Source organism: Thalassophryne amazonica, chromosome 2 (assembly GCF_902500255.1).
Source record: "Thalassophryne amazonica chromosome 2, fThaAma1.1, whole genome shotgun sequence".
In the NCBI taxonomy this organism is placed as follows: Eukaryota; Metazoa; Chordata; class Actinopteri; order Batrachoidiformes; family Batrachoididae; genus Thalassophryne; species Thalassophryne amazonica.
The window spans coordinates 100,729,480-100,754,821 of record NC_047104.1 but is presented as its reverse complement, the minus strand read 5'-3'; the positions used below and the strand labels follow the sequence as shown (position 1 = coordinate 100,754,821).

At 40.9% G+C, this 25,342-nt stretch overlaps 1 protein-coding gene and 2 long non-coding RNA genes across 3 annotated transcripts in view; 1 reads left to right on the top strand and 2 right to left on the bottom strand.

The window, feature by feature from the left end:
* The window catches only part of LOC117528075, a 30,168-nt gene extending 27,897 nt beyond the window's left edge, over positions 1 to 2,271 (bottom strand). Inside the window, exon 1 of the long non-coding RNA XR_004565669.1 lies at positions 1,719 to 2,271. This is a non-coding gene — a long non-coding RNA (uncharacterized LOC117528075). The remainder of the gene's footprint in view (positions 1 to 1,718) is intronic.
* Positions 1,499 to 24,028, top strand: LOC117528081. Its single transcript, XR_004565671.1, has 3 exons — positions 1,499 to 1,730; positions 19,249 to 19,256; positions 24,018 to 24,028. It is a non-coding gene; the product is annotated as an uncharacterized LOC117528081 (long non-coding RNA).
* The window catches only part of vat1l (vesicle amine transport 1-like), a 63,964-nt gene continuing 42,924 nt past the window's right edge, over positions 4,303 to 25,342 (bottom strand). The window contains exons 6-9 of the mRNA XM_034190572.1: positions 19,657 to 19,712; positions 19,325 to 19,519; positions 7,345 to 7,428; positions 4,303 to 5,194 (exon numbers count right to left, since the gene is read on the bottom strand). Coding sequence (XP_034046463.1) covers positions 5,099 to 5,194; positions 7,345 to 7,428; positions 19,325 to 19,519; positions 19,657 to 19,712 — 431 coding nt within the window. The 3' untranslated portion in view covers positions 4,303 to 5,098. The remainder of the gene's footprint in view (positions 5,195 to 7,344; positions 7,429 to 19,324; positions 19,520 to 19,656; positions 19,713 to 25,342) is intronic.

Genomic DNA, 25,342 nt, shown 5'->3' with positions numbered 1-25,342 from the left:
TTAACAAACAGACGTATATTTTACCTGTCCATAATAAAATATATAAAGTAAAAGAAAAAAGTTTTATTAAGTGTTCTTACCTTAGAAACAGACAAATGCAGTTAACGGAGGCGGAAGGGAGGGACGGAGGTTTGCGCACACTGTAAACATAAACTGTAGATCTTTAAAAGGATCATACAAATGTAACTTTAATTGTAAACTTGCAGGTCTTTGGACCTGGAAACAAATTCATCACGTGATACGTTATGTCAGAGCTTAACAACCAGATTGGTGCAGAATGCTGCTGCTCATCTTTGAACGAACACTTTTAGACGTGAGCATATTACACCTGTACTGTACTCAATCCACTGGCTTCCAGTTCGTTTCAGAATTGATTTTAAGATTTTAATGTTTGTTTTTAAGGCTATTAATGGCCTTGCACCTTCCTACATGTCTGAAATTTTGACTCTTCGCACTTACAGTAGGACATTACGGGCGGCTGGTCAGCTTTACTTAAGCCCCTTTCACACCGGGCCAATGTATAGTTGTGTAATGCGCGTACCGACTACTACGCTAAGCTTATGCAGCTTATTGTGGACAGTCTAAGGCACACCTGTGCACTAATCATGGTGTCTAATCAGCATCTTGGTATGGCACACCTGTGAGGTGGGATGGATTATCTCAGCAAAGGAGAAGTGCTCACTATCACAGATTTCGACTGGTTTGTGAACAATATTTGAGGGAAATGGTGATATTGTGTATGTGGAAAAAGTTTTAGATCTTTGAGTTCATCTCATACAAAATGGGAGCAAAACCAAAAGTGTTGCGTTTATATTTTTGTTGAGTATATGTAGATACAACCTGGTTTGTGAAGGTCACTGCTTCCAAATAAAATAAGCGTATTACATAAAAACATGATCCTTACAAATATGTCGCAGATTAATTTATTCAAGTAAAGAGATCCATATACAACATACACAACAGCAGAAAAAAAACAGCACAAAAATATGACTACAGGTAAAACCATTGTGGGAAGCAAACAGTTTCTGTTCAGAGTACAATTCTAAAAATGTCTTCAATCATGTGGGGTTTTGTTTTGTTTTTGAATATCCTCCTCTAAAGAAGTTAAACAGTTTGTCTGTCTGTAAACAGGTACCTGACATAGTTGGGGAAGACGTATATAAAATATTTTGCAGGACTGGTTTGGGATCATTTTGCAGATTCATCCAGGTCCAATGCCCCCCCCAATCAATTTTCTATTGTGGCCGTGATGAAGGTATGCATTCTAAAAGCAGAACATCAATTGTAGTGTTACAAGGCAATCTGAGCACACAAATATGTAGACTGTGTCTCACACGTGCACACAGACACACAAACGCATCATTAAAGGCATAAAAACTAAAGATGTATTTCTGAAGTATCTACATATCGCCCATCCTCCTAATTCCAGAAATTAATTTCAAAATAATTTAGTTCATCATCATTAAAAATCTACTCCTGTCCACCTTTGCTATTATTGAGTTTATACTTTATTTTGTTTGTCACAAACATATTTTTGTACTATAATAAAATATTTGCTTTATTTGCTGAGAAAATACTTGAATGTAATATATATTCTGTTTCAATAATACAAGCAAAGTTTAAAATAATTGAGATGACTGACCTACATAAGGCCAAATACACAAACCAGAAGAAATGATGAAAATAAATACAATGCATTTTGATCAGTCATGGCAAACATAATTTTTTTTGTCTCCCACCCTTTCCTGCATTTGGAGGAAAGCGGGAAGTGCACTGACCTACATTAAAACACAATGATTCTCAGTTTTAATTAAAGGAAACTAATTTACTTTAAAAATAGTATACCATGTATTTTGAGTTGTATGGCACTTTAATTGTGAGGCACAAACAAGTAAAATGCACATCAGAGATTTCACAACCTCACACTGCTCACAGACACAATTTACTGACTCAGTCTGTCCTATCACAGGTTCCTCATATCTGCACTGCAAAAATGAAAAATCTTGCCAAGTATAACTGTCTCATTTTGTGTCAACGTATATAATCTACACTTAATGTAAAAAAAAAAGAGTTTACAAGTCAATTTCAGTAAATGATATAATGACTTGTTTAACGATAATACGTCTTGTTCTTGTTAAGTGAAAGCGACTTTAAACATCGTTTTAATCCGTATCTGAGATGAAACAGGGGAGGTGATGTCTTGTGGTTAAAGCGTTGGGCTTGAGACCAGAGGATCCTTGGTTCAAATCCCAGCCTGACTGTAAAATCACTAAGGGCCCTTGGGCAAGGTCCTTAATCCCCAAGTTGCTCCCACTGTGTAGTGAGTACCTTGTATGGCAGCACCCTCACAACGGGGTGAATATGAGGCATTATTTGTAAAGCGCTTTATGTATCTGATGCAGATGGAAAAGCGCTATATAAATGCAGTCCATTTACCATTTTGACTCACCATAAAGTTTTGAAGATGCTGTGCTACTTGTAATAGATGTAAAACTTGCATATATACGAGTAAAAATATAACTCAAAAAGATGTTTCTCAGCTAATTTCAGGACTTATTTCAAGAATTCTTAAATTAAATTTCACTTGTTCCACTGGCTTTTTTTCCAGCTTGTTGCAAGTTCACACACCTTGTTTTTAGAAACTATAGCCTGAAAATTTTGTTAAATGAGTCTTGAAAACATCTTGTTTTGAGTCATATCTGTGGATTTTTTTTTAAATATGAAAACAAGGCTTTATAGCTTGCTGAAATTTTACTTACGTTATTACATATACCTAGCAGCACAGTGGCTTAGGGGTTGGTGCTGTTACCTTACAGCAAGAAGGTTGTGGGTTTGATTCCCACCTGGGTCCTTCCTATGTGGAGTTTGTATGTTCTCCCTTTGTTTGCGTGGGTTTGCTCCGAGTGCTCTGGCTTCCTCCTACATCCAAAGACATGTAGGTTCGGTGGATTGAAAACTTTAAATTATACGTAGGTGTGTGTTCAACATGTGGCCTTGTGACACACTGCTGTCCTGTCCAGATTGTACCCACCTCACACCCTGACTGCTGGGATAGCCCCCCCCCCCCATGATCCTTAATTGGAGTAAGCAAGTATAGAAAATGGATGGATGGAAGTTATTGTACGAGGTCTGTCCGTAAAGTATAGGTCCTTTTTATTTTTTTCAAAAGCTATATGGATTTCATTCATATGTTTTTACGTCAGACATGCTTGAACCCTCGTGCGCATGCGTGAGTTTTTCCACGCCTGTCGGTGACGTCATTCGCCTGTGAGCACTCCTTGTGGGAGGAGTCGTCCAGCCCCTCGTCGGCGGCACAGGAAAAACACCTCCGTGTTGATAACCATTTGTTAAAATCCAGTTGGCTTTTGATGGCTTTCAGTGGAGTGAGTATATGAGAAATTGTTTATCAGCTGGAGATGTTCCAACTTGTCCTCAAGACTTCCAACAGAGGTGTTTTTCCTGTGGCGGAGCGTCGCGGCGGCTGCGAGCCGACACTGCAATCCGCCCGCACGTCTTTCATTAAAAAAATCTCCTTTAACAGTGGAATATCCGGATAAAATGCTGAAACGACTTCTTCTGAAACTTCTCTGTTCTCTCACGATGTCCTGGATCAACAGAGCCTGAAATGTGGAGGTTTTAAGCTTGAAACAGGCTGATGACGCCGCCTGAGAGCGCTGAGCGACGTCTCGCACCGTGAAAAGTCCTTAAGCGACAGAATCACCTCAAAATCTCTCATCAGCTGTTAAAATTTTCACTGAAAACCAGCTTAATTTTTCGAACCATGTCCACTTCGATGTGTCTCACAGGTTTAGAAAAAATTTTGATCAAACAAAGCGCCAGTCTCTCAGCAACTTCTCAGACAAAGGAATTCCGACGAGGGGCTGGACGACTCCTCCCACAAGGAGTGCTCACAGGCGAATGACGTCACCGTCAGGCATGGAAAAACTCACGCATGCGCACGAGGGTGCAAGCATGTCTGACGTAAAAACATATGAATGAAATCCATATAGTTTTTGAAAAAAATAAAAAGGACCTATACTTTACGGACAGCCCTCGTATTTTATATTAGGTGTAACGAGTTATGTTGACTGGAAATTACACATATATACTTGGTAAGATTTTATGGTTTTGCAGTGTCTCACAGATATTAACTCACTCTTTTGTCTATGAAATACTGCTGTTTTTAGCTCAATGTTGAGAAATATATGAATTTCTGTCACCTGTACATAAATTTGTGTTAAGCTGCAGAATGTCAGACTACTCGCATAAACAAACGACTGTTACTTTACATGTCATGAATCAGGCTCCAAATGATTTTTAAGTAATTTGCCTAAAGACATCCATTTTCATATTCCAGTTAAAATTATTATTATTTTTTTTCATCTTTGGAATCATAAGAGGAAGCGATACTAAATGCATTTCAAGTATGAAACCGCTGTGTGTGGTGAAGCTTTTGTAGCTCAAAGGCACTGGTGATCCCATCATAATAAAAGGTTGGCACAGAAGAATAAATGACTTACAAATATCTACTCACCAACTACTGTACTTCTTCCGGCTGTAAAAAACACCACCAAATTAAATCACTCTTAAATAAATAAAATCACATCATTATTAAAAGCGCCATCACTGAGGACATGGCACAACGTAATGTTGTACTTTTCAAGTGCTTGAATATGAACTTGAATTATACCTGTTGCAATATGACACTAACATTTTTAGGGTCAGTAATTTTAAATCAGGAACAGCAAATCAGCAAGTTTACATGTGCACTCAATCCAGTGTTAATTCAACCAAATACTGCACTTAAAATTCGAAACAGCGGTCGAAAAACGTCAACACAAAATATTTCCCACTATTGGCTGGAATTACATTAGTTCATAATAAACTAATACTAATAATACTGTTTCTTAAAAATAGCACTAAAGCTTCATTTATGCATAAATTTATGTGAACACCTTACTAAGAAATAATAGGTAACAGACACAAACACACCAAAAAGACACACATCCATACAATAAATACAAACACATTAGAGCGCGCGTGTCGTGGTGATCCTCTGTGCGGCCTCTTCAGGCGTGTTGCTGTGTGTGGACTGGCTTTAATGGATGAAAGGCATACGTTCCTTACTGTCGTCTCCCTCAGGCTCCTCTTCCTCCTCCCCCGCCTCACTGGTCTCTGTGCTGTCACAGGCCATCTAGTGGTAAAATAAGTCCAGCAATCATTTATACTGTGCATTAAAAGCAAGAATAAAAAAATCTACAGATTGTAATGATATTGACATGTCACTAATGAAAAGGGTAATTGAGGGCATTTCCAAACCATTAAATCATTACCAAATGTAATGTTTCATTTCAAACTGGTTCATTTCAAAATAAAATGAAAATAGCCAAATAGCCAGGGTCATACCAATATACAAAACTGGGAACAAGCATCATTTCACTAATTATAGACCATTCTCATTATTACCACAATTTTCAAAAATACTGGAAAAACTTTTTAACAACAGATTGGACTCAGCATACTTGCAGAGAATCAGTATGGATTTAGGTCAAATAGATCAACAACACCGGCAATAACAGAAGCAACAGAACCAATCACAAATGCTACAGACCCCAAGAAATATGCTGCAGGGGTGTTCGTAGACTTGAAGAAAGCATTTGCCACAATCAACCACTTATATATTAATCAGTAAACTGGAAAGAAATGGCATCAGGGGACATGTGCTTGATTGGGTCAAAAGTTATTTAAGTGGGAGAGAGCTGTTTGGAAAGTTGGGTAATTGTTCCTCATCATGTCTGGACATTGTTTGTGGTGTCCCCCAGGAGTCAGTATTGGGCCCAAAACTCTTTATTTGGTATATCAATGATATGTATAAGGTTTCTAAGCTACTGCATTTTGCACTGTTTGCTGATGATACTAATATTTTTCATTCTGGGGATAACATAGTACAACTGCATGAGGAAATAACTACAGAAATGAATAAATTAAAAATATGGTTTGACAGTAATAGACTATCATTAAATTTAGGTAAGACAAAAATAATGTTATTTGGAAATTGTAGAATGAACACACAGGTAAAGATAAAAGTAGAGGACGCAGAAATTGAGAGAGTTCATGAAAATAAATTTTTGGGGATAATTATAGATGACAAAATTAGCTGGAAACCACATATCAAACATACAGTGGTTTGTAAAAGTATTCAGCCCCTTGATATTTCATGCATTTTAATTTGTTTATGGCGTTTCAAATACAAAAAGTAAATCAGGCTTCTCGATATAAAACTTTCTACAATTATCTTCCTTTGACTCAAACTGAAAACAAATCTCTACAACTGACATAAATTAATTAAAATATAAAAGTCAAGATGATGGGTTGCATAAGTAATCAGCCCCTTTGGTATAATACCTATAATCAGTTTAATTGCCAGTTTTCTTCAGACATGTCAGGAGAAAGATACATGAACATTTCCAAGTCACTGAATATGTCTTGAACTTCATTTAAATCAGTTATGAAGAAATACAAACAATATGGCACTCTATGGTAAATCTGTGTGCAGTAGACAGTTCTCAAAAACTGAGTGACTGTGAAAGAAGGAGAACAGTGAGGAAAGCCACCAAGACACCCAGAAAACCCAGAAAAGGTTTTAGGGTTCTGTGGCTGTGATTGGAGAAATTGTGCACAGTGCAAGTTTGGATTTATATCCCCAGTTATACAGCTTCATGATGAAGTGGAGCAGAGGAGGATTTTCTTAAAAAGAAGACCTGAAAGTTCACCTACAATTTGCCAGAAAGTACATCTGAGATGCAAGCCTAGATTTTATGTTTTAGTGAAAGAAGACCCTTCTCTGTACCACTTCATCATGAAGCTATATAACTGGAGATACAAAATGCAGAATTTGCACTGTGCATAATTTCTTCAATCGAAATAAAGATTTTAATCAATTCAATCAATCAATCAATCACGGTGGACACTGAGAACCCTCGCACGCACGCACACACACACACACACACACACACACACACACACACACACACACACACACACACACACACACACACACACACACACACAAACAACAACAACAACAGCACCAAAAAGGGCATGTAAGCCATCATGGAGTACAGTCAGAAATGCAGAATTCCAGAAATGTTTCCACTGCTAATGGGCAGCTACAGTGTGTGCAGGATTTGCATGTGAGCAGATGACAGTTTTTCTATATTTGACGATGAGATAAGCATAGAAATAACTGCTTTAAAAAATCCTGCACAGTGAGGTTTGAGTGACATATGAACTCACTAAACATATCCACTACATTTAAAGCTACAGTGTGTTATAGTTTGTTACCAGAGGAGTAGGTGACTTTTCAACGTCCAGAATGAGTTTCCCTATATTTCCTCTGTCATGGATTCTCTGCATGGCCTCTTTTACCTGATGGTAAAAACATAAGAATTAACATAATTAAAAGATGCTACACTGGTACAGCACAACAACAATCATCAACTGTTAATAAATTTCATAAAGAAATTATATCATTTTCAATAATAAATCATGCTGTTTACACATTAAAATATGCTGTTCCAAAACACTTTACACCATTACAACACAGGAAGATGGGATCCTCAGAGTGTGCAACACCCACACTTGATGCACAGCCACGCAAATGATTTTTCTGTGATTCGGTGACTTCATAATATACGGTTCTGTGTGGTCTTGCCATTTGATCAGTTCTGCTGAAACCACTTTATTCTTGATAAACACAGAACTCTTACATCATGTTAAATCCATATTGCCTCCAAACGGCTTGAGTTAAACACTTGTAAAACTGAAGTTGACCTTACAAGGTCACTCAGTGTCAAAGGTCAAGGGACCAACAGAAATGTGATATAGTGTAATAGTAACTACAGGGGTGTATCTAACCAATTCCTCAAAGTAACCCATCTAAATGGGTTTGACCTTCAAACTCACTCAAGGTTAAAGATCATGTGATATACAACTTCGTATTTGTGTTTATGTGTTGTTTTTGTGTTTACAAAAGCAAACACTGTGCCCAAATTTTCATACTTGTCATGATTTTTAAACCCATTTTACCTAAAAATTAAATCACTTTTTCTTTGACTGATCCTCACTCATCCCATCAAGCTTGGTCTAAACTGGATTAAAACAAACTCTTTGACGCATATACAAACACATAATACATACACATATACATATTCAGCAAATATATTTTTAGCTCTGCAGACGTTTGTTCATGAAATGCTCTTCCTTCACCTCATCCTTTGGTACTGTTAAAACTCCTTGTCAATATTGTAAATCCTATTCACACCAGACATCTGTGCTGCTAAATCCAAAGGGTTATTTGAAAAAAGTACAAAACTTTGTGATTCTTAATGCGTTGCATGATGTTTTACAGACAGCAGCATTTTTTAAAAGTAAAGTCAACTTGTCAGGTTTTACAGTGTGGACCACATTTGGCCTGGCATCCTTTCATGTGAACATGCTTTACCGGGGCGTCTGGAGTTAAATTTTGATGAAAAAAGTGGATGCACATGCACCCTGAGTAGCAGCTGAAAGTTGTCGAACACCTTGCGAGTAGCCATTCGACCCACTCTCGGCTGGAATCGGGTGGAATCCAGGTTCCACCCACAAACATCCAACACCACTCGCAGGGCACTTAGAAAAGGCGGGCCTATTCCTGCTCCCAGCACGAGAGTAGAGAGCAGGCGACCACTATCAAGCTGGATGTGTGAACGGCCCCATATTTCCTCATTTCCCCACGAGTGTGCCATGTCCCCCCCCCTACCCCCAAGCAACAATTAAAATGAATGCAGTAGCCTCAACCCCCCACCGCCACACAAATAAAAATGGCGTGCGAATGTGCGGTCCCCCACAGCAACACTGCCAGTGTGTCATATGTGCCCCCCAAACCACAATCCAATGCTGTGGAGGTGTGGCTGAGGTGGAAAATGCTCCAACAGCGGCCAGAGTGCAGTTTGATCGCTGTCCAGCACAGTGTGCACATCTGGATGGCCTGTCACTTCCATGATTGCACGTTATGTATCACATTCCCTCCCATTACACAAAATGGGACATTATGATCATTTCAGATACATTCAGCTGTGTGCTCACGTGAGGTGATGCATGTGAGAGGCTCACGCACACAGCTGACCGGCATGTCAGAGCTATGGAACGCCCAACATGTCAAATTAGTGCATGCTGCTCTGGAGGTGGGATCACCACGCAGCAGTGCACACATGCCAGCACTACAGAATTACAAATAAAAAACGCCTGGTCCATGGCCACCGTGGCCATCGAGCAGCCACGTAGCACACAGTCGCAATGTGGGGCTTTGAGTGACAGTGAGCCCAAGGGGGCGTCTCACTCAGATCATGTCAGCGAAGGCTCACCGACACTATCAGATGATACCTTGTCAGGTGAGCGTGCCAGTGACAGCGAGGTGTTCGATTAAAAGAAACAGTGGTAAATGAAAATACAAGCAATGAGGACAACAGCCTGAGCTCATTCATGTGTGATGGCTTTGCTTCACTCTGCAGATACAGGGGCATGTCCAGCTCAGAATCACTCTCGCAGCTGACACTAACAGGGTGAACACAACGTGTTAAATTACAACAAAGAACAATAAATACTTACTAATAAAACACTGTAAGCATGCCATGAGAGCTCAGCCACACATGTGCATTGCTGTGGCACGTTATGAGTTGATGGCAGATATGTGTTCTTCCACTGTGACTTGCACCAAACAGGTGGGCGTGTCCGTGCCAGCCGCTGCTGTTGAGATCTGTGGGCTCACAAGCTGGACAACACATACCGTGCCATGAAGGATCTGACCTGACAACACTCCACCGTGAGGCACATGCGTGAGCATGCTGTCCTCACATGGAATGTTTTGTGGTTCCCATTTCGTTTTTTTTTTTGGCCGGTTCCTGCTTCTTTCGCCCAACTTCATGTTATGTGTGAAGGGGCCATTAAAAATGATTACAAGGCGCTGAAGTTACACCCACTCTGGGAAAATCACACATCTTAGACAGTCAGTCAGTAGCTTAAACATTTAACACTATCAGTAGTTTTATATTTAAAAATAATTATGTGTGTGTGTGTGTGTGTGCGTGAATGAGAGAGATGGCTATAGAAATCTAGTTTTAATCCTATCTTGATCGAATTTAATGTGTATGTTGGGAGAGTGTAGTGACACGGACCCACAACAGGGGGCGTAAATGAACGGACAATGAAAGAGTTGAATATGAACACTTTACTGTTGTGAATGAGCACAACCACAATACAGAGGAATACAGAATTTTGCAAACAGTCAATCCACAAGGTGGACGTGTGGGCAGGCTCGAGGATAGAAGACGTCTGTCCTGAGAAGAACCGGAACCACATGATTTCCTCCGCCACCGAACCGGGAGAATACTGGAGCCGCCAAGTCCCGAGTCCCCAGGTGGCCACCGTGTCCGAATGTCGGATCTGGTACTGCTCGCGAGGAGCAGAAACAATAAGATGTGGGTGTGTGCACACCCAGTAGCAACAATGGTGGAGAGTCCACCTCCACCTCTCACACACACTCATGCAGCTCCTGTCTCAAACACTTATCTGGCTGGGGTGTGAGCGAGAAGTCGTCGCGATTATGCCAGTCTCCCAGATAAGGCACTCCACAGGAAAACAGCTGTAAAACGCAGTCAGACTAAGACACAGTTAGTTTTAAAGCTGAGAATATTACCTTCCAGGTCGATGATACTCGGCAACGAGGTGGAGATGACGTCCGTTTTTTATGGAGTGGTATGATGAAGTGTAGAGGGGACAGCTGTCATGAGATAATGAGTGACCGCTGTCACCCCTGGCTGTGTCCATGGCGGCAGCGCCCTCTCGTGCCTGATAGGCCCGCACTTCAGGCAGGGCACCCTCTGGTGGTGGGCCAGCAGTACCCTCTCTTCTGGCGGCCACACAACAGTGTAGATGTATTTAAAATGTGTTTATTGCACATTAAACAAATACATCAGTCCATCATTTCATTTATGATGGACAGAGGCTGGGACAGAGCGTTGATGCTCCTGTACACTGCTAGGTTGTATAAAAACAGGAATATAGTCACCTATCTGACCATCAGGGCCAAAAGATTGGTAATTACCACAAGCTCAGCCTTGCCAGAACTGCTCTAATCCATGTATGCTAAATAAGAAAGGTTAAATTTAAGTGCTGACTCACTCTACTTGGCTGTGCTGACATCACACTGAGCCCTTAACCGACTCTACAAATGAGCTGTGGAGGTTTATAGTCAGCGAAGACGTGTACTGTTTTATTTCTGCTTTGACTGCAAGACCCACAGTTCCGCTAATCATCGAAAATAATGTTTTCATTATCGGATTAGCTTTTCAGATAACTTTGAAAAGAATCATCAGACCAATTATCTTCCAATAAATTTTGGTCAGATAATTTTTAGACTGCTAACATTTTTGCAGACATAGCTTTTTGTAGTAGATGCACAGTTCTATCCTTTACAAACAGAGACGAGCTGGTTCTAGAAGAAACTGCTCTATCCTCTGCAGGCAAAGAAAAACTGGTCATAGACAAGAAAAAAGCTCATTTCTTTTGACCCCATACTAATATGCTGGCAATAGCACCCAAGTCATCCAGAGGCATACAGTTTTAACTTATGGTTAAAATTTTAACCAAACTAATTGCAGACAAGTTATTTAAATTAACGTCACGTCTGAAGTTTTGTAAAGTGAAAATATCAGATATATGTTTTAGTTTTAAAGTAATGCACTAATTTTGAAGGTTTTAGTGTAGACATGCTGTACCCAGTGCATTATGGGTATTCACGACAGAAGAAATGCATGTGAGACACTCTGATCAGGCTCCACAGGGACAACAGCATTAAACTCTTTGTATATTGTGCCTAAAACTCTTGTGAATATATTCTCTGGGTTTATAGACGTTGTTATTGTGTTTGTTTTATGTAAAAATTCCAGAAGAAGCCCAGGTTGCTTCTCCAAAAGCCAAAAAGTCTGTTAAATTGTGATTCAGGCCGTGTGATACAACCGGCGTCAAAATGCATAGAACACTGCCATCTACTGGCGACCAGTTATATGACAGTGTTGTCGACCACAGGATTTTAAAATTATCTGTAGGTTTCCAAAAACTGAGAGGCCACACACGTGGAGATAAAACAAAAAATCATACATCTGACAGGTTTAGCTGTACAGTGTGTGGTGTCAGCCACACGGTAAAAACAACACGCACAAACAGATTTCACACACGAACCCTCCCAGGTCAAGCACCTTGCTTTCTGATTGGCTGTATGTCACATTTAGCTCCTCATGCCCTTCTTAACACACCACACATGGCAGGAATATCTGATAAGATTATATTTAGCATCATCACGATTGTCGGGGCGTCCTTAAGATTGTCAGAACGGAAAGATTGGGTCTGATATCGGCCTAATTATCTTGCCATGTGAACCAGGCTTGGTGTTATGACGCCTCAACGAGCGACTGATTGATCTTTTATAACACCGCACCAAGCCGCTAACCGATCGGATGTTATGACGCCTCACGGAGCGACTGATCAATGAGTTATGAGACCGCACCGAACATGTTTTAACTATTATTTGATTTCTTTGCGCGGCTGACATCATTATTCAAGCAAACGGCAATTCCTATCGCCACACAATTCCAGCAACCACACACGAGAAAGTTTTTTGATAGTTGTTCTTACTGAAAGAAACCTTGTCTCGCTAACCGGATAGAGTTGTGATGTCATCACGTGCGCTTAGGCACTGTCTAGCTTGATCTTGAAAATTTTCTTTTTTTGTATACAAATGAGAAAAAAGACACATTTTACAAAAGCACATTTATTTGTAAACACCAACATGTTACACTTATTCACTTGTGTTGGTTTTTACATAGAATGAATGAATCAACTATGAGCGGAGGCTTAGTTTACCCATAATCCCTTTGGTGTGTTAATGTTCAAATCTTCAAAATTAGTGCATTATTTTAAAATTAACAGATTATGTGTTATATATCACTTTGTACATTTTAAGCGTTTACATTAATGTAGTTATTCTATCCGGAATAATTTTATTTATAAAGCAAAACCATAATTCAAACCTGCTTTCCATTTCAAGACCTCTGCCTCATCACTGGACCACTGTATTCTGTCAAGGTAAATGATGCTTTCCTACAGGAGGGGGCAGAGCACAAACACAGAAGCGCTGGCTCATTTGCTGTTTGGGTTTGTGATCACCGTTGGTTCTATTGGACGCTTTAGCAGTGTTTAAACTCAAAATCCGCTTCTTAGTAGCTGAGCGTGAATGGGAGGCAAAATTGAAAGTTATCGGTTATCTGTAGCTTTCCAATACGTTTTTAGACAGTTTATCGGTTTAGCGTTAAAAAAGATAACTTTTCATTTAGCTGATTACCAGCTATCGAAGCTTTTGGTTAGCTGTGCTCACACTGGCCACAGGATGCATTTACAGGGGAGATGTGATTGACAGATTTAGGCTCTCAGGAAGGAGAGTGCTCTAAGAACAAATAAATAACATTAATTACTAACAACAGACAAATATGAATGACTAACAATAAATACATACCACAATTGCTAAAAACAATTAAATAACATTAAATGCTAACAACAAACAAATAACATGAATTACTAACAACAAATTACATGAATAACTAACAAACAAAATACACACCACAACTGCTGAAAATACTGCTAACAACAAATTATTGAAATGAATTGCTAACAACAAATAAATAACATGATTTCACAACAAATAAAAACATGAATTACAAACAACAAATAATGTGAATTACTAACAACAAACTGCTCACAACAAACCACATAAATTGCAAACAACAAAAATAAAATTGCTAACAACAAATAACTTGAATTACCATCAACAAATAAATATCACATGAATTACAAACAATAAAGAACATGAAACAATGTACTAACAACAAACAAATGAATGAATTACAAACAAAATTAAATAATATGAATTACTAACAAATAAATAAATGTAATTCCTAACAACAAATAAACATCACAAATGACGAACAACAAATCATATGGACTACAAGTAACAAACAAATAACATGAATTACACACAATGTACAAACAAAATTAATTACTAACAACAAATAAATAATATGAAATACTAACAACAAATAAAAATGAATTCTAATATCAAATAATATGAATTATGAACAATGAACAATATGACTAGCAAAAAAGAAAAAGCAATATTTCATCACTTAAATATAACTGTAATATTGTCCTGACTGTCCAAAGGACATAAAATGAAAAGCATCAGAGGGCTGATGCATACCCTGCATGCTCTGCATACTTTATATTATGAATACAGAATTTATGACAATATATATTATGAATTATGAATAATTATTGTTATCAATACACACGGTGACCTTTGAGGGACCACACATATGTAGTCAGATAAGGTGTTTTTCTTCTGTGTATGACTTCATACGATTGTGACTTCATCATGAAGTCACTTACAGCAATCAATCACAAATATTTGATGATTTAACCCCTTAACGCCCGAATTTATATAGCTGTATATAAAAAAATGTTTTGTGTGTGTTTTTGCCTTTAAGTAGATGGTAAATAATGTTGAGATTAATAATTTCACTTTTGCACAAAAACTTGATAGTAATATTGGGTATTCTGGTAATGACTTTATGTTATAATAATAATTAATGATGGTATGTTGCAAATTTGCGACAACAGGCATACAGGTCAGTTTGGTAAGTTGCATATTTGAGTCAGAGATTGTAGCATATATGCCACGATGGGTGTTAAGGGGTTAATGATCAAAATGCGTTTTTGATCAAATCTCTAGCCACAGAGGTAGGTGAGACAATTATGGTAAATGTGGTTTGGGGGGCTATGTTGTGCTTGACCTTGAACTCTGACCTATCTAATCATCTTAAAACTGCAAACATCTGTCAAGTGGTACTTCTGATAATGGTTTAGCTTTGGTGTAGGCATTAAAAATTATGACCTGCTTATTTCCTCAGTAATCATGGATTATCAACATAATGTCATGAATCTACTAAGGGCTGCTACAAACACTAAGACCGTTAGCATCTAATTCTCACTCAATGCAAATACGGCGCACACACGTTAGATGATCCCTTTGGGGAATTAACCACATGACAAGCAACCTTATTACAGATATTTATCATAAAATGGTAATAGCTAGCTGTCTGGAGGCCTCAGCATCAACACAACAGCAAAAACAAAAAAAACAACCCACCCACCCCCCCCAAAAACCAAGCATCAACAGTAGCTGTCACGTCCCTAATGACCCCTTCACACATAGTGCGAAATTTGGACGGTGTTTGGATGAAAACAGCAAAACAGCGTGAAACAGTTCGAAAATAGCGCACAAAACATCCCACCGACAGGCAGGCGTGCACAAACGCGGTGTGAGAGTTTTTGCACACGGCGGTGTCTTTTGGGCAGGAACACACAATGACAGTTGTGGCGAGGTATGTTTTTATTTATGTCCACATAAATACAGCAAGCAGACACACGCGCCACACAGTGGACAGTTGTTAGTCCATGACTGTCCAAACACAGCATGTGTTGTCCAGCTGGAATGTCCAGAATGACAGATCACCACAGCTGCTTTTGTTGGAAGCCACGTCTGGAGCGCACACACCCATCTGTCAGTTGTGTTTGCAAAATCACACTCGTGGGGAACTTAGACAAATTTCACAGCAGCACTACAGTGGTCGTCTGCAGTCTGTTGTTGTGTGAAGAGTGCGACTGGGCACACATTCTGCCATGCAAGTGGTTTTAGATATTTGTGCGTGCCACCTGGAATTTGGCCGGCACCTGCCGTGAGAGGATGCGATGGGTTTGCACAGCGGACTTTGTCTTTCAGGCGCTTGTGTGCACAAATAGTTGTAGCAACAGGTGTACGAGGTGCTGGACGCAGGGACGACATTACACAGTTTGTACACGACTCCTGCGACATAAGTGTGCACTTAGTCCAAACTTCACACTATGTGTGGAGGGGTCCTAATGTGTGAAGGATAACTGGGCTTTAGTTAACGTGAGAATGAACGTGATGATGATATATGAAAGACAATAAATACACCAAATTAATTTGCCTTGCTAGCCCCCGGCCATACCTCTACTTTGTGAACCCGTGCACTATGCAATTATATAGTTTAGAAAACTTCAATTTAGGTCCATTTAAAGCTCTGCTGCCTGTGCCCCATTGATACCTATGTATTTCCTTTTACAGCTTTTTTTTAAAGGGATTTTTTTTATATGATGCAACTGAGCACCCAGACGCTTGGTTGCTTACAATATTTTAATACAACAAAAGCCCCTCTTACATAGAAGGCATGTGCGTGGTGTGTTAGCTGTAACCACTGGTGCACTATGCTTGCACTCAATGCCAATACCGCCAACTGCCAACATGTGACTGCTGCATGTGCGCAGTCTGTGGCCACCACCTGTCGATGATGTTCAGTAGATGTTCAGTACAGTTAATAGCATGTAAGGGGTGACGGCGCAACAAATTAATCTGAGTGACGAGTGTGTTGAACATGCACAAAACAATTGCTACAACTTACCAAGTGCCAGCTCCATGTGGCGTTGTGTGATGTTTGTCGTAAGAAGTGGCGTGTTTGTGTCGGAAAATGGTGAGATCGGTGTCTAAAAGCCACACGTCGCATGTGTGAGAGGGGCTCAAAGTTCTTAAAGTTACGACTCAAAATATATGTATGTTTTATTCCTGAGAAACATGCTATTATTGTAGATCTTAAAGTTTGAAAACACCAAATTTAATAAATGGCAATGTCAAACAGCTAACAATAAAGCACTGATGCTATTCACTCAAGTACCTGATTCAATTTTACAATTATGTGGTCAAAGGTTCACACATCACAAAAGATTATTCAGCATGTCAGATCTTCCTGTGTCATTACAGTCCAAACAAAGGCAAAGACAAAGACTGTAACTCTCTGTGAGGAAACTACTGTTGAATAGACATTCACTTTTCAAAAATAGATCAAGAAGACCCACTAACAATGTGGCTAATGCGTCTACTATTTTGTGTTCAATCTCTAATAATTGCTATAAGACTTTGCTATTGTGCTTTGCTAAATAGCGTTACGCTTGGTAAAATAAGCCACCATAAACACAGTGATGTACATTCTCTAACTTCTCATTCCAAGCAAAAAGTTTCTTTGGTCAGTATGCAAACCAACACTCACATAATTGTTCATGCATACAAACAAATGAGGTTGGCCCCATTGCACACCAAATCTTCCCTGTAATGAGATTTTTAATGGGTAGTTGGTTCAGTGAATAGCTGAAGTATTGTGCCAAAGTTTGATGAAAACAATACAGGAGAAGCTTCCCATGAAAAATTAAAATCCAAAAAGAAATTTCAATCAACAGATGCTCTCTCTGACTGTAACTCTGAAGTTAAGGGTGACTTGCTATCAGAGCCTTCTTTCATGTTTCTGTTCATGTTATACATTTTGTTGTATATGTACCTATGTATGTATTGTAGGGTGCGAAACAATTTCCAAAGATTGCACTTGCCTTTACAGGTTGTTGTGTTTGAATGATGAAAATACTGTTGGGAAAGTGTAGTGACACGGACCCACAACAGGGGGCGTAAATGAACGGACAATGGAAGGAGTCAAATTATAACACTTTACTGTTGTGAATGACACAACCAAACACAGCAGATTACAGAATGTGCACAAGTCAATCAATAAAGGTGTCGTGTGGGCAGGCTTGACAATAGGAGACGCCCGTCTGGAAACGAACCGGAACCACACGATTTCCACTGCCACCGAACCCGAGGAATACTGGAGCCGCCAAGTCCCGAAGTCCCCAGGTGGCCACCGTCACGGCGTGTCGGATCTGGTACTGCTGGCAGAAAGCAAAGACAGTCAAGGGTGGGTGTGTGAACACCCAGTAACAAACCTGGTGGGAATTCCACCTCCACCTCTCACTCAATATGTTGCAGCGATCCCTCAGAGGAAAAAAAAGTGCCGTCTTGCACAGCCTCCAAAAACTAAGGACCGGTACTCCTGCAAACACTCACAATAAACAGATTTAGAAAATACCACAAAAGGCTGAGGATATTACCTCTGGTAGAAGATGATATCTCGGCAATGTGGTGGAGGTGTCTTCCTGCTTTTATTCCAGATGTGGATTGGATGATCAGTGACAGCTGTCATGGATGATGGGTGACAGCTGTCACCATGGCTTGTTCCTGAGGCGGCAGCGCCCTCTCGTGCCTGAAGCCCGCACTTCAGGCAGGGCGCCCTCTGGTGGTGGGCCAGCAGTACCTCCTCTTCTGGCGGCCCACACAACAAATACTGAATAGTTAAACAATTTAAAACTTGTTGCAACTTCAAATCTCATGGCATACTACATGTAGATTATGCAGGTACTTAGTTTTAATAAAACCATAAAGACAGAGTTACGGTTTTACTTTTCTGACTCTACAGTAGTGAGTATAAAAATCTAAATACCTGCTGCAAAAGACAAACGTGGCATGTGTGTGTAGAAACATCCGTAACAGATGTGAGTGTGTGTGTGTGTATATATATATATATATATATATATATATATATACATATATATATAGTGAGGAAACTAAGTATTTGAACACCTTGCGATTTTGCAAGTTCCTGAGGGACTCTTCCCAAGGGATCAACAAAGTTCTATCTAAACTAATCTAATCTAATTATGATATAGACACAGCAGTGTATCCTTGCAGCAAATTGTCGTGTGATCAACACATATCCAGAAGAATAAACTGTCAAAATTACATGAATTCAGCTCAGCTGCCATGGTTATTTTAAAAAATAATGTTCCTTTAAGATAGGAATGACTGATGATACATCTGCTCAACTGTGTGCTTCTCCAAAATCATCAGTGCTTGCAAAACAATGTAATCTGTGCTCTGTGGGAATTTAAGCCTGACTAAAAATGCTTTTACATAATAATCCACATTAACAACAGACTCCAAGTCAGGTCTGGGTGAAATAAGCTTCATAAAAAAATTGTATCCAGCACAGGAGCAGTTGCAAAATGTAGGTAAGTGCATACTGAGTTTTGTGTGGGTGCAAAATAATACATGACGCGGCATCCTACCCACAGTCTGTGGAATAATGTCCAAGTACAGATGGCACTGTGTCCCACAGAAATAACTGTGTTAAACAAGAGATTATTTTGTGCACTGTTTCCATCATATCTTCTCAACAGTTGCCCAGTAAAGTCATCTCACTCCTCATTGTCTTACCTCCTCCAGCGCCCACAGGGAGTCCACTACTGGTTTAATCTTCTTTTGCTTATAGAGTGACAGGAGTTTGTCCATGACCAGTTTCACCAGGCTGCCTCTCCCCTGTTTGAAGAGGAGGTTGAGGAGAGAGAATCCTGCTATGACTTTGTTCTCCTCATACAGTTTAATAGGGTTCACCTTCTCAACCTGCCACCACTGGAGAAAGGAAAAAACAAACAAATTTATCCTGAGTGACTTACTTGCACTTGATTTAAAAATGATGCTGAATGGGTCATCACAGGGTCATGTTTCCTACACATGCTGACTGATGACAGACTGCATCTGTGACTCACAGATTTTGCGAAGCTGAAGAAACTCTTTGTTTCCCCAGTTACCATGTTTGACGCACCTGAAAAAAACAAGAATAAAGGGATTGCAGTACGTTCTATATATAGTGGAAGGGGGTATTTGGTAAAACAAAACTGTCAAACATCAAAATGTGTCACATGGCACCTTTAATGCTACTGCTCAATTCATAATGTTTTAACAATTACAATATCAGATGAGGGCAGATAAATAAACAGACAGCCTATGAAGGACTGAACCTCCCTGTGTAACAGAGAATGCAGCTGCTGTAAGAGGATGTTACATGAAAGTTAACTCATAGTACAGAGTTTTCAGGTTAATTTGATGGTGTTTTCCTACAAATCTGGTGACGAGGGCATGATCTACAGCACTTTGTGTGCTTCCACATTTTCAGTGTCCAAACTAAATGGACAGCTCAGTTGTTTCATGGCCTGCGGTGTGCATTATTCCCCATTTCATTTAAAAGTAAACAGATATAAGGTCTAAAGTTGATTTCAAGTATTACATTTGCATTTGTAATCTGGAGCACAGCTATTTCTTGGACCAGAGTGTTGTGATTGGGCTCTGTGGCTGTGTTCTTTCTTCCTTCCCTCCTTGTTTTGTGAGTGTTGCTGATTATAGGACACACCTGTGGCAGCTGCAACACCTGGAATTAGTCACTCCTCACAGTACCCCAGCTCTTCACTCCATCCTCACCAGACTTTTGTATTCCTCTGTGTGGTAAGTTGTCTTAAAGGACATATGCACTTAAATCCTACGAATTTAGATTTGGGCTGTTAGTGACAATCCACCATACACCAGGATTACTTTGTGCACTTCTGTGACCGGTTTCAAAGTATTCACAACAAAGTACCCTTAAGGACTTGTGTCTATCTGACAGCAGTGATGTAGCTTTTAGAGAGGTCCCAGCGCACGCTTGCATGGAAGGTAGCTGCTAATGTTAAGAACGAAGCCACAGATTAATTCCAAAGTTCACATAAGTGTGATGTCGTGTTATGATGACTGTTCATTTTGATGCATTCATGGTAAAAGCAGCATTTAACGTAGCCTGTTAAAAACACTCTCTGAGAGGCTCAGCATTGTGCACACTTATAAGTGTCATTGATATAACTGTGAAAAATCTAAAAAAATACATCTGTGTGATCAGAAAGCCTGAAAAACAGTGGAGAGGTCTGCATGCATGTTAAAACAGTGTGGTGCTCCGCAGACATCAAGATCCAAGATCCAATAGGCTCCATCAAAGTAAAATAATAATAAAGCCTACCAGCTCCACTGCAGAGAACAAAAAACAAAAGCAGGGGGAAAAAACAAACAAGGCACTCACCCACTTGTGGCATAATTTCCCAGATTAAATATATAAAGTCCACACCACATTGCTGCAAGCAACTGAAAATTTTTGGCCGGAACATGTTCTGTGAGTGAAGCCACACAGCATGATTGCTGCAGGCGTGAAATCTCCTCGAGGGATCCGGGAGCATGCTCCCCCTTGGAAATTTGGAAAAAATTGTGCAATTTGGTGCATTCTGAGAGCATGTTGGTCAGTTTTTCTTGGTTTAAAACAGTGACATTTGACTTTTATACTGGAACAAAATATGGTTCAAGTCTTGATGTAATTAAAATTGATGTATTCTCTTGTACAACCCCAATTCCAGTGAAGGTGGGACATTGTGTAAAATGGAAATAAAAACAGAATACAATAATGTGCAAATCCTCTTCAACCTATATTCAACTGAATACACCACAAAGACAAGGTATTTAATGTTCAAACTGATAATCTTTATTGTTTTTGTGCAAATATATGCTCATTTTGAAATGGATGCCTGCAACACATTTCAAAAAGGTTGGGACAGTGGTATGTTTACCACTGTGCTACATCACGTTTCCTTCTAACAACACTCAATAAGCATTTGGGAACTGAAGATACTAATTGTTGAAGCTTTGTAGGTGGAATTCTTTCCCATTCTTGCTTGATGTACGACTTCAGTTGTTCAACAGTCTGGGGTCTCCGTTGTCGTATTTTGCGCTTCATAATGCGCCACACATTTTCATTGGGTGACAGGTCTGGACTGCAGACAGGCCAGTCTAGTACCCGCACTCTTTTACTATGAAGCCACGCTGTTGTAACACATGCAGAATGCAGCTTGGCATTGTCTTGCTGAAATAAAAAGGGACGTCCCTGAAAGAGATGTTGCTTGGATGGCAGCATGTGTTACTCCAACACCTGGATGTACCTTTCAGCACTGATGGTGCCATCACAGATGTGTAAGTTTCCCATGCCATGGGCACTAACACACCCCCATACAATCACAGATACTGGCTTTTGAACTTTGCGCTGGTAACAATCTGGATGGTCTTTTTCCTCTTTTGTCCGGAGGACACAACGTCCATGATTTCCAAAAATAATTTCAAGCGTGGACTCATCAGACCACAGCACACTTTTCCACTTTGCATCTGTCCATTTCAAATGAGCTCGGGAGCAGAGAAGGCGGCGGCGTTGCTGGATGTTGTTGATGTATGGCCTACGCTTGGTATGCATGGTAGAGTTTTAACTTGCACTTGTAGATGTAGTGATGAACTGTGTTAACTGACAATTGTTTTCTAAAGTGTTCCTGAGCCCACACGGTAAGATCCTTTACACAATGATGTTGTGTGGGCTGCTGAAGAGGAGGTACTGCTGGCCCACCACCACCAGAGGGCACCCTGCCTGGAGTGCGGGCTCCAGGCACCAGAGGGCGCTGCCGCCTCACAGGAGCAGCCGGGGTGACAGCTGACACTCATCACCTGTGACAGCTGTCACCACTCATCTGATCTGCATCGGTATATCAGCAAGACGTCATCTCCACCTCTTTGCCGAGATATCGTTCTACCTGAAAGGTAATATCCTCAGCCTGACTGCTTGATAGAAAGCCTTTTTGTTGTGATTTTTGTGAGTGATAACAGACTTTTTCTCCAACGAGAGGTGGAGGTAGCTTCCCTGCCGTGCAGATTGCTGGGTGCAGACGCACCCACGTTTAATTGTGTTTTTGTTCCTCGCCAGCAGTACGGAGGCAGTGGCCACCTGGGAGTTCGGGACTTGGCGGCTCCAGTATTCCCGGGGTCTGGTGGCGGAGGAAATCGTGTGGTTCCGGTTCTGCTTTGGACAGGCGTCTCCTATCTTCGAGCCTGCCCACACGACACCTTGTAATTTGACCTTTGATCTATTGTGGAATCTGTTGTGTTTGTTGTGCACGTTCGCAACAGTAAAGTGTTGTTATTTGACCTATACTATTGTCCGTTCATTTGCGCCCCCTGTTGTGGGTCCGTGTACTTACACTTTCCCAACAAATGATGTCGGTTTTTAATGCAGTGTCGCCTGAGGGATCAAAGGTCACGGGCATTCAATGATGGTTTTCGGCTTTGCCACTTATGTGTAGAAAGTTCTCCAGATTCTCTGAATCTTTTGATTATATTATGGACTGTAGTGATGGAATCCCTAAATTCCTTTCAATTAAACATTGAGAAACATTGTTCTTAAACTGATGGACTATTTTGTCACGCAGTTGTTCACAAAGTCGTGATCCTTGCCCCATCTTTGCTTGTGAACAGCTGAGCCTTTTAGAGATGCTCCTTTTATACCCAATCATGACACTTAACCTGTTTCCAACTGGGTGTTCTTTGAGCATTCATCAACTTTCCCAGTCTTTTGTTGCCATTGTCCCAACTTTTTTAAAACGTGTTGCAAGCATCCATTTCAAAATGAGCAAATATTTGCAGACAAACAATAAAGTTTATCAGTTTGAACATTAAATATCTTGTCTTTGTGGTGTATTCAATTGAATATACGAGGGCTGTCAATAAAGTAACGGTCCTTTTTATTTTTTTCAAAAACTATATGGATTTCATTCATATGTTTTTACGTCAGACATGCTTGAACCCTCGTGCGCATGCGTGAGTTTTTCCACGCCTGTCGGTGACGTCATTCGCCTGTGAGCACTCCTTGTGGGAGGAGTCGTCCAGCCCCTCGTCGGAATTCCTTTGTCTGAGAAGTTGCTGAGAGACTGGCGCGTTGTTTGATCAAAATTTTTCTAAACCTGTGAGACACATCGAAGTGGACACGGTTTGAAAAATTAAGCTGGTTTTCAGTGAAAATTTTAACGGCTGATGAGAGATTTTGAGGTGATTCTGTCGCTTTAAGGACTTCCCACGGTGTGAGACGTCGCTCAGCGCTCTCAGCCGCCGTCGTCGGCCTGTTCAAGCTGAAAACCTCCACATTTCAGGCTCTATTGATCCAGGACGTCGTGAGAGAACAGAGAAGTTTCAGAAGAAGTCGGTTTCAGCATTTTATCCGGATATTCCACTGTTAAAGGAGATTTTTTTAATGAAAGACGTGCGGACGGATCCACGCGTCGGGACGCAGCCGACGCGATGCGGCGGCACAGGAAAAACACCTCCGTGTTGATAACCATTTGTAAAATCCAGGCGGCTTTTGATGGCTTTCAGTGGAGTGAGTATATGATAAATTGTTTAACAGGCAGGACATGTTCCAACTTGTCCTTAAGGCTTTCAACAGAGGTGTTTTTCCTGTGGCGGAGCGTCGCGGCGGCTGCGTCCCGAAGGCTGCGTCCCGACGCGCGGACCCGTCCGCACGTCTTTCATTAAAAAAATCTCCTTTAACAGTGGAATATCCGGATAAAATGCTGAAACCGACTTCTTCTGAAACTTCTCTGTTCTCTCACAACGTGTTGGGAAGGTGTCGTAACACGGACCCACAACAGGGGGCGCTAATGAACGGACAATGGATAAGGGAAGGAGTAACAATTTAATGTTGCACAAGAACACAACGTAATATAAACAAGGGTACTGCCAATCATACACAAGAGGACTGCGGGCAGGCTCGAAGATAGGAGACCTCGGATGAACGAAGAGCCGGGACCCACACCGCTTCTACCACCAACGGCCTGAAGAACACCGAAGCCGCCAAGCCCTGAGTCCCCAGGTGGTCTCTGTCCTCCGTTGTCGGCTCTGGTACTGCTGGCAGACAGAAACAGAAGGTGGTGAGTGTGAATCCTCACACCCAACAACCTTGATTAATTATTCTTCCTTGGAGGGAGAACCTCCACCTCCAATCATACACACGTGCAGCTCCGGTTTACCGCTTATTGGTTTTTGGGATGTGAGGCGAAGTCGTCGCAGTCACACCAAAACACCAAAAATTCCAGATAAGGGATATCACCAGGAAAAACAGCTGCAAAACAGATCAGATTATTATTCGCAATAATTACATGCAAGAGGTTTACCTTAAATCGTAGGAGATTCTCGGCGAGGAGGTGGAGTCGCCGCCCAGCCTTTATGGTGATGATGATGATGAGATGAATGAGTGACAGCTGGTGTTGAGGATGATTGACGGTTGTCACTCCCAGTGGTTCTGGCGCCCTCTTGTGCTTGAAGCCCGCACTCCAAGCAGGGCGCCATCCGGTGGTGGTGAGCCAGCAGTACCTCCTCTTCAGCGGCCCACACAACAGGACCCCCCCCTCAACGGGCGCCTCCTGGCGCCCGACCAGGCTTGTCCGGGTGTCGGTGGTAGAAATCGACCAGAAGGGCCGGGTCCAGGATGAAGCTCCTCTTCACCCAGGAGCGTTCTTCGGGTCCGTAACCCTCCCAGTCCACCAAGTACTGAAAACCCCGACCCATCCG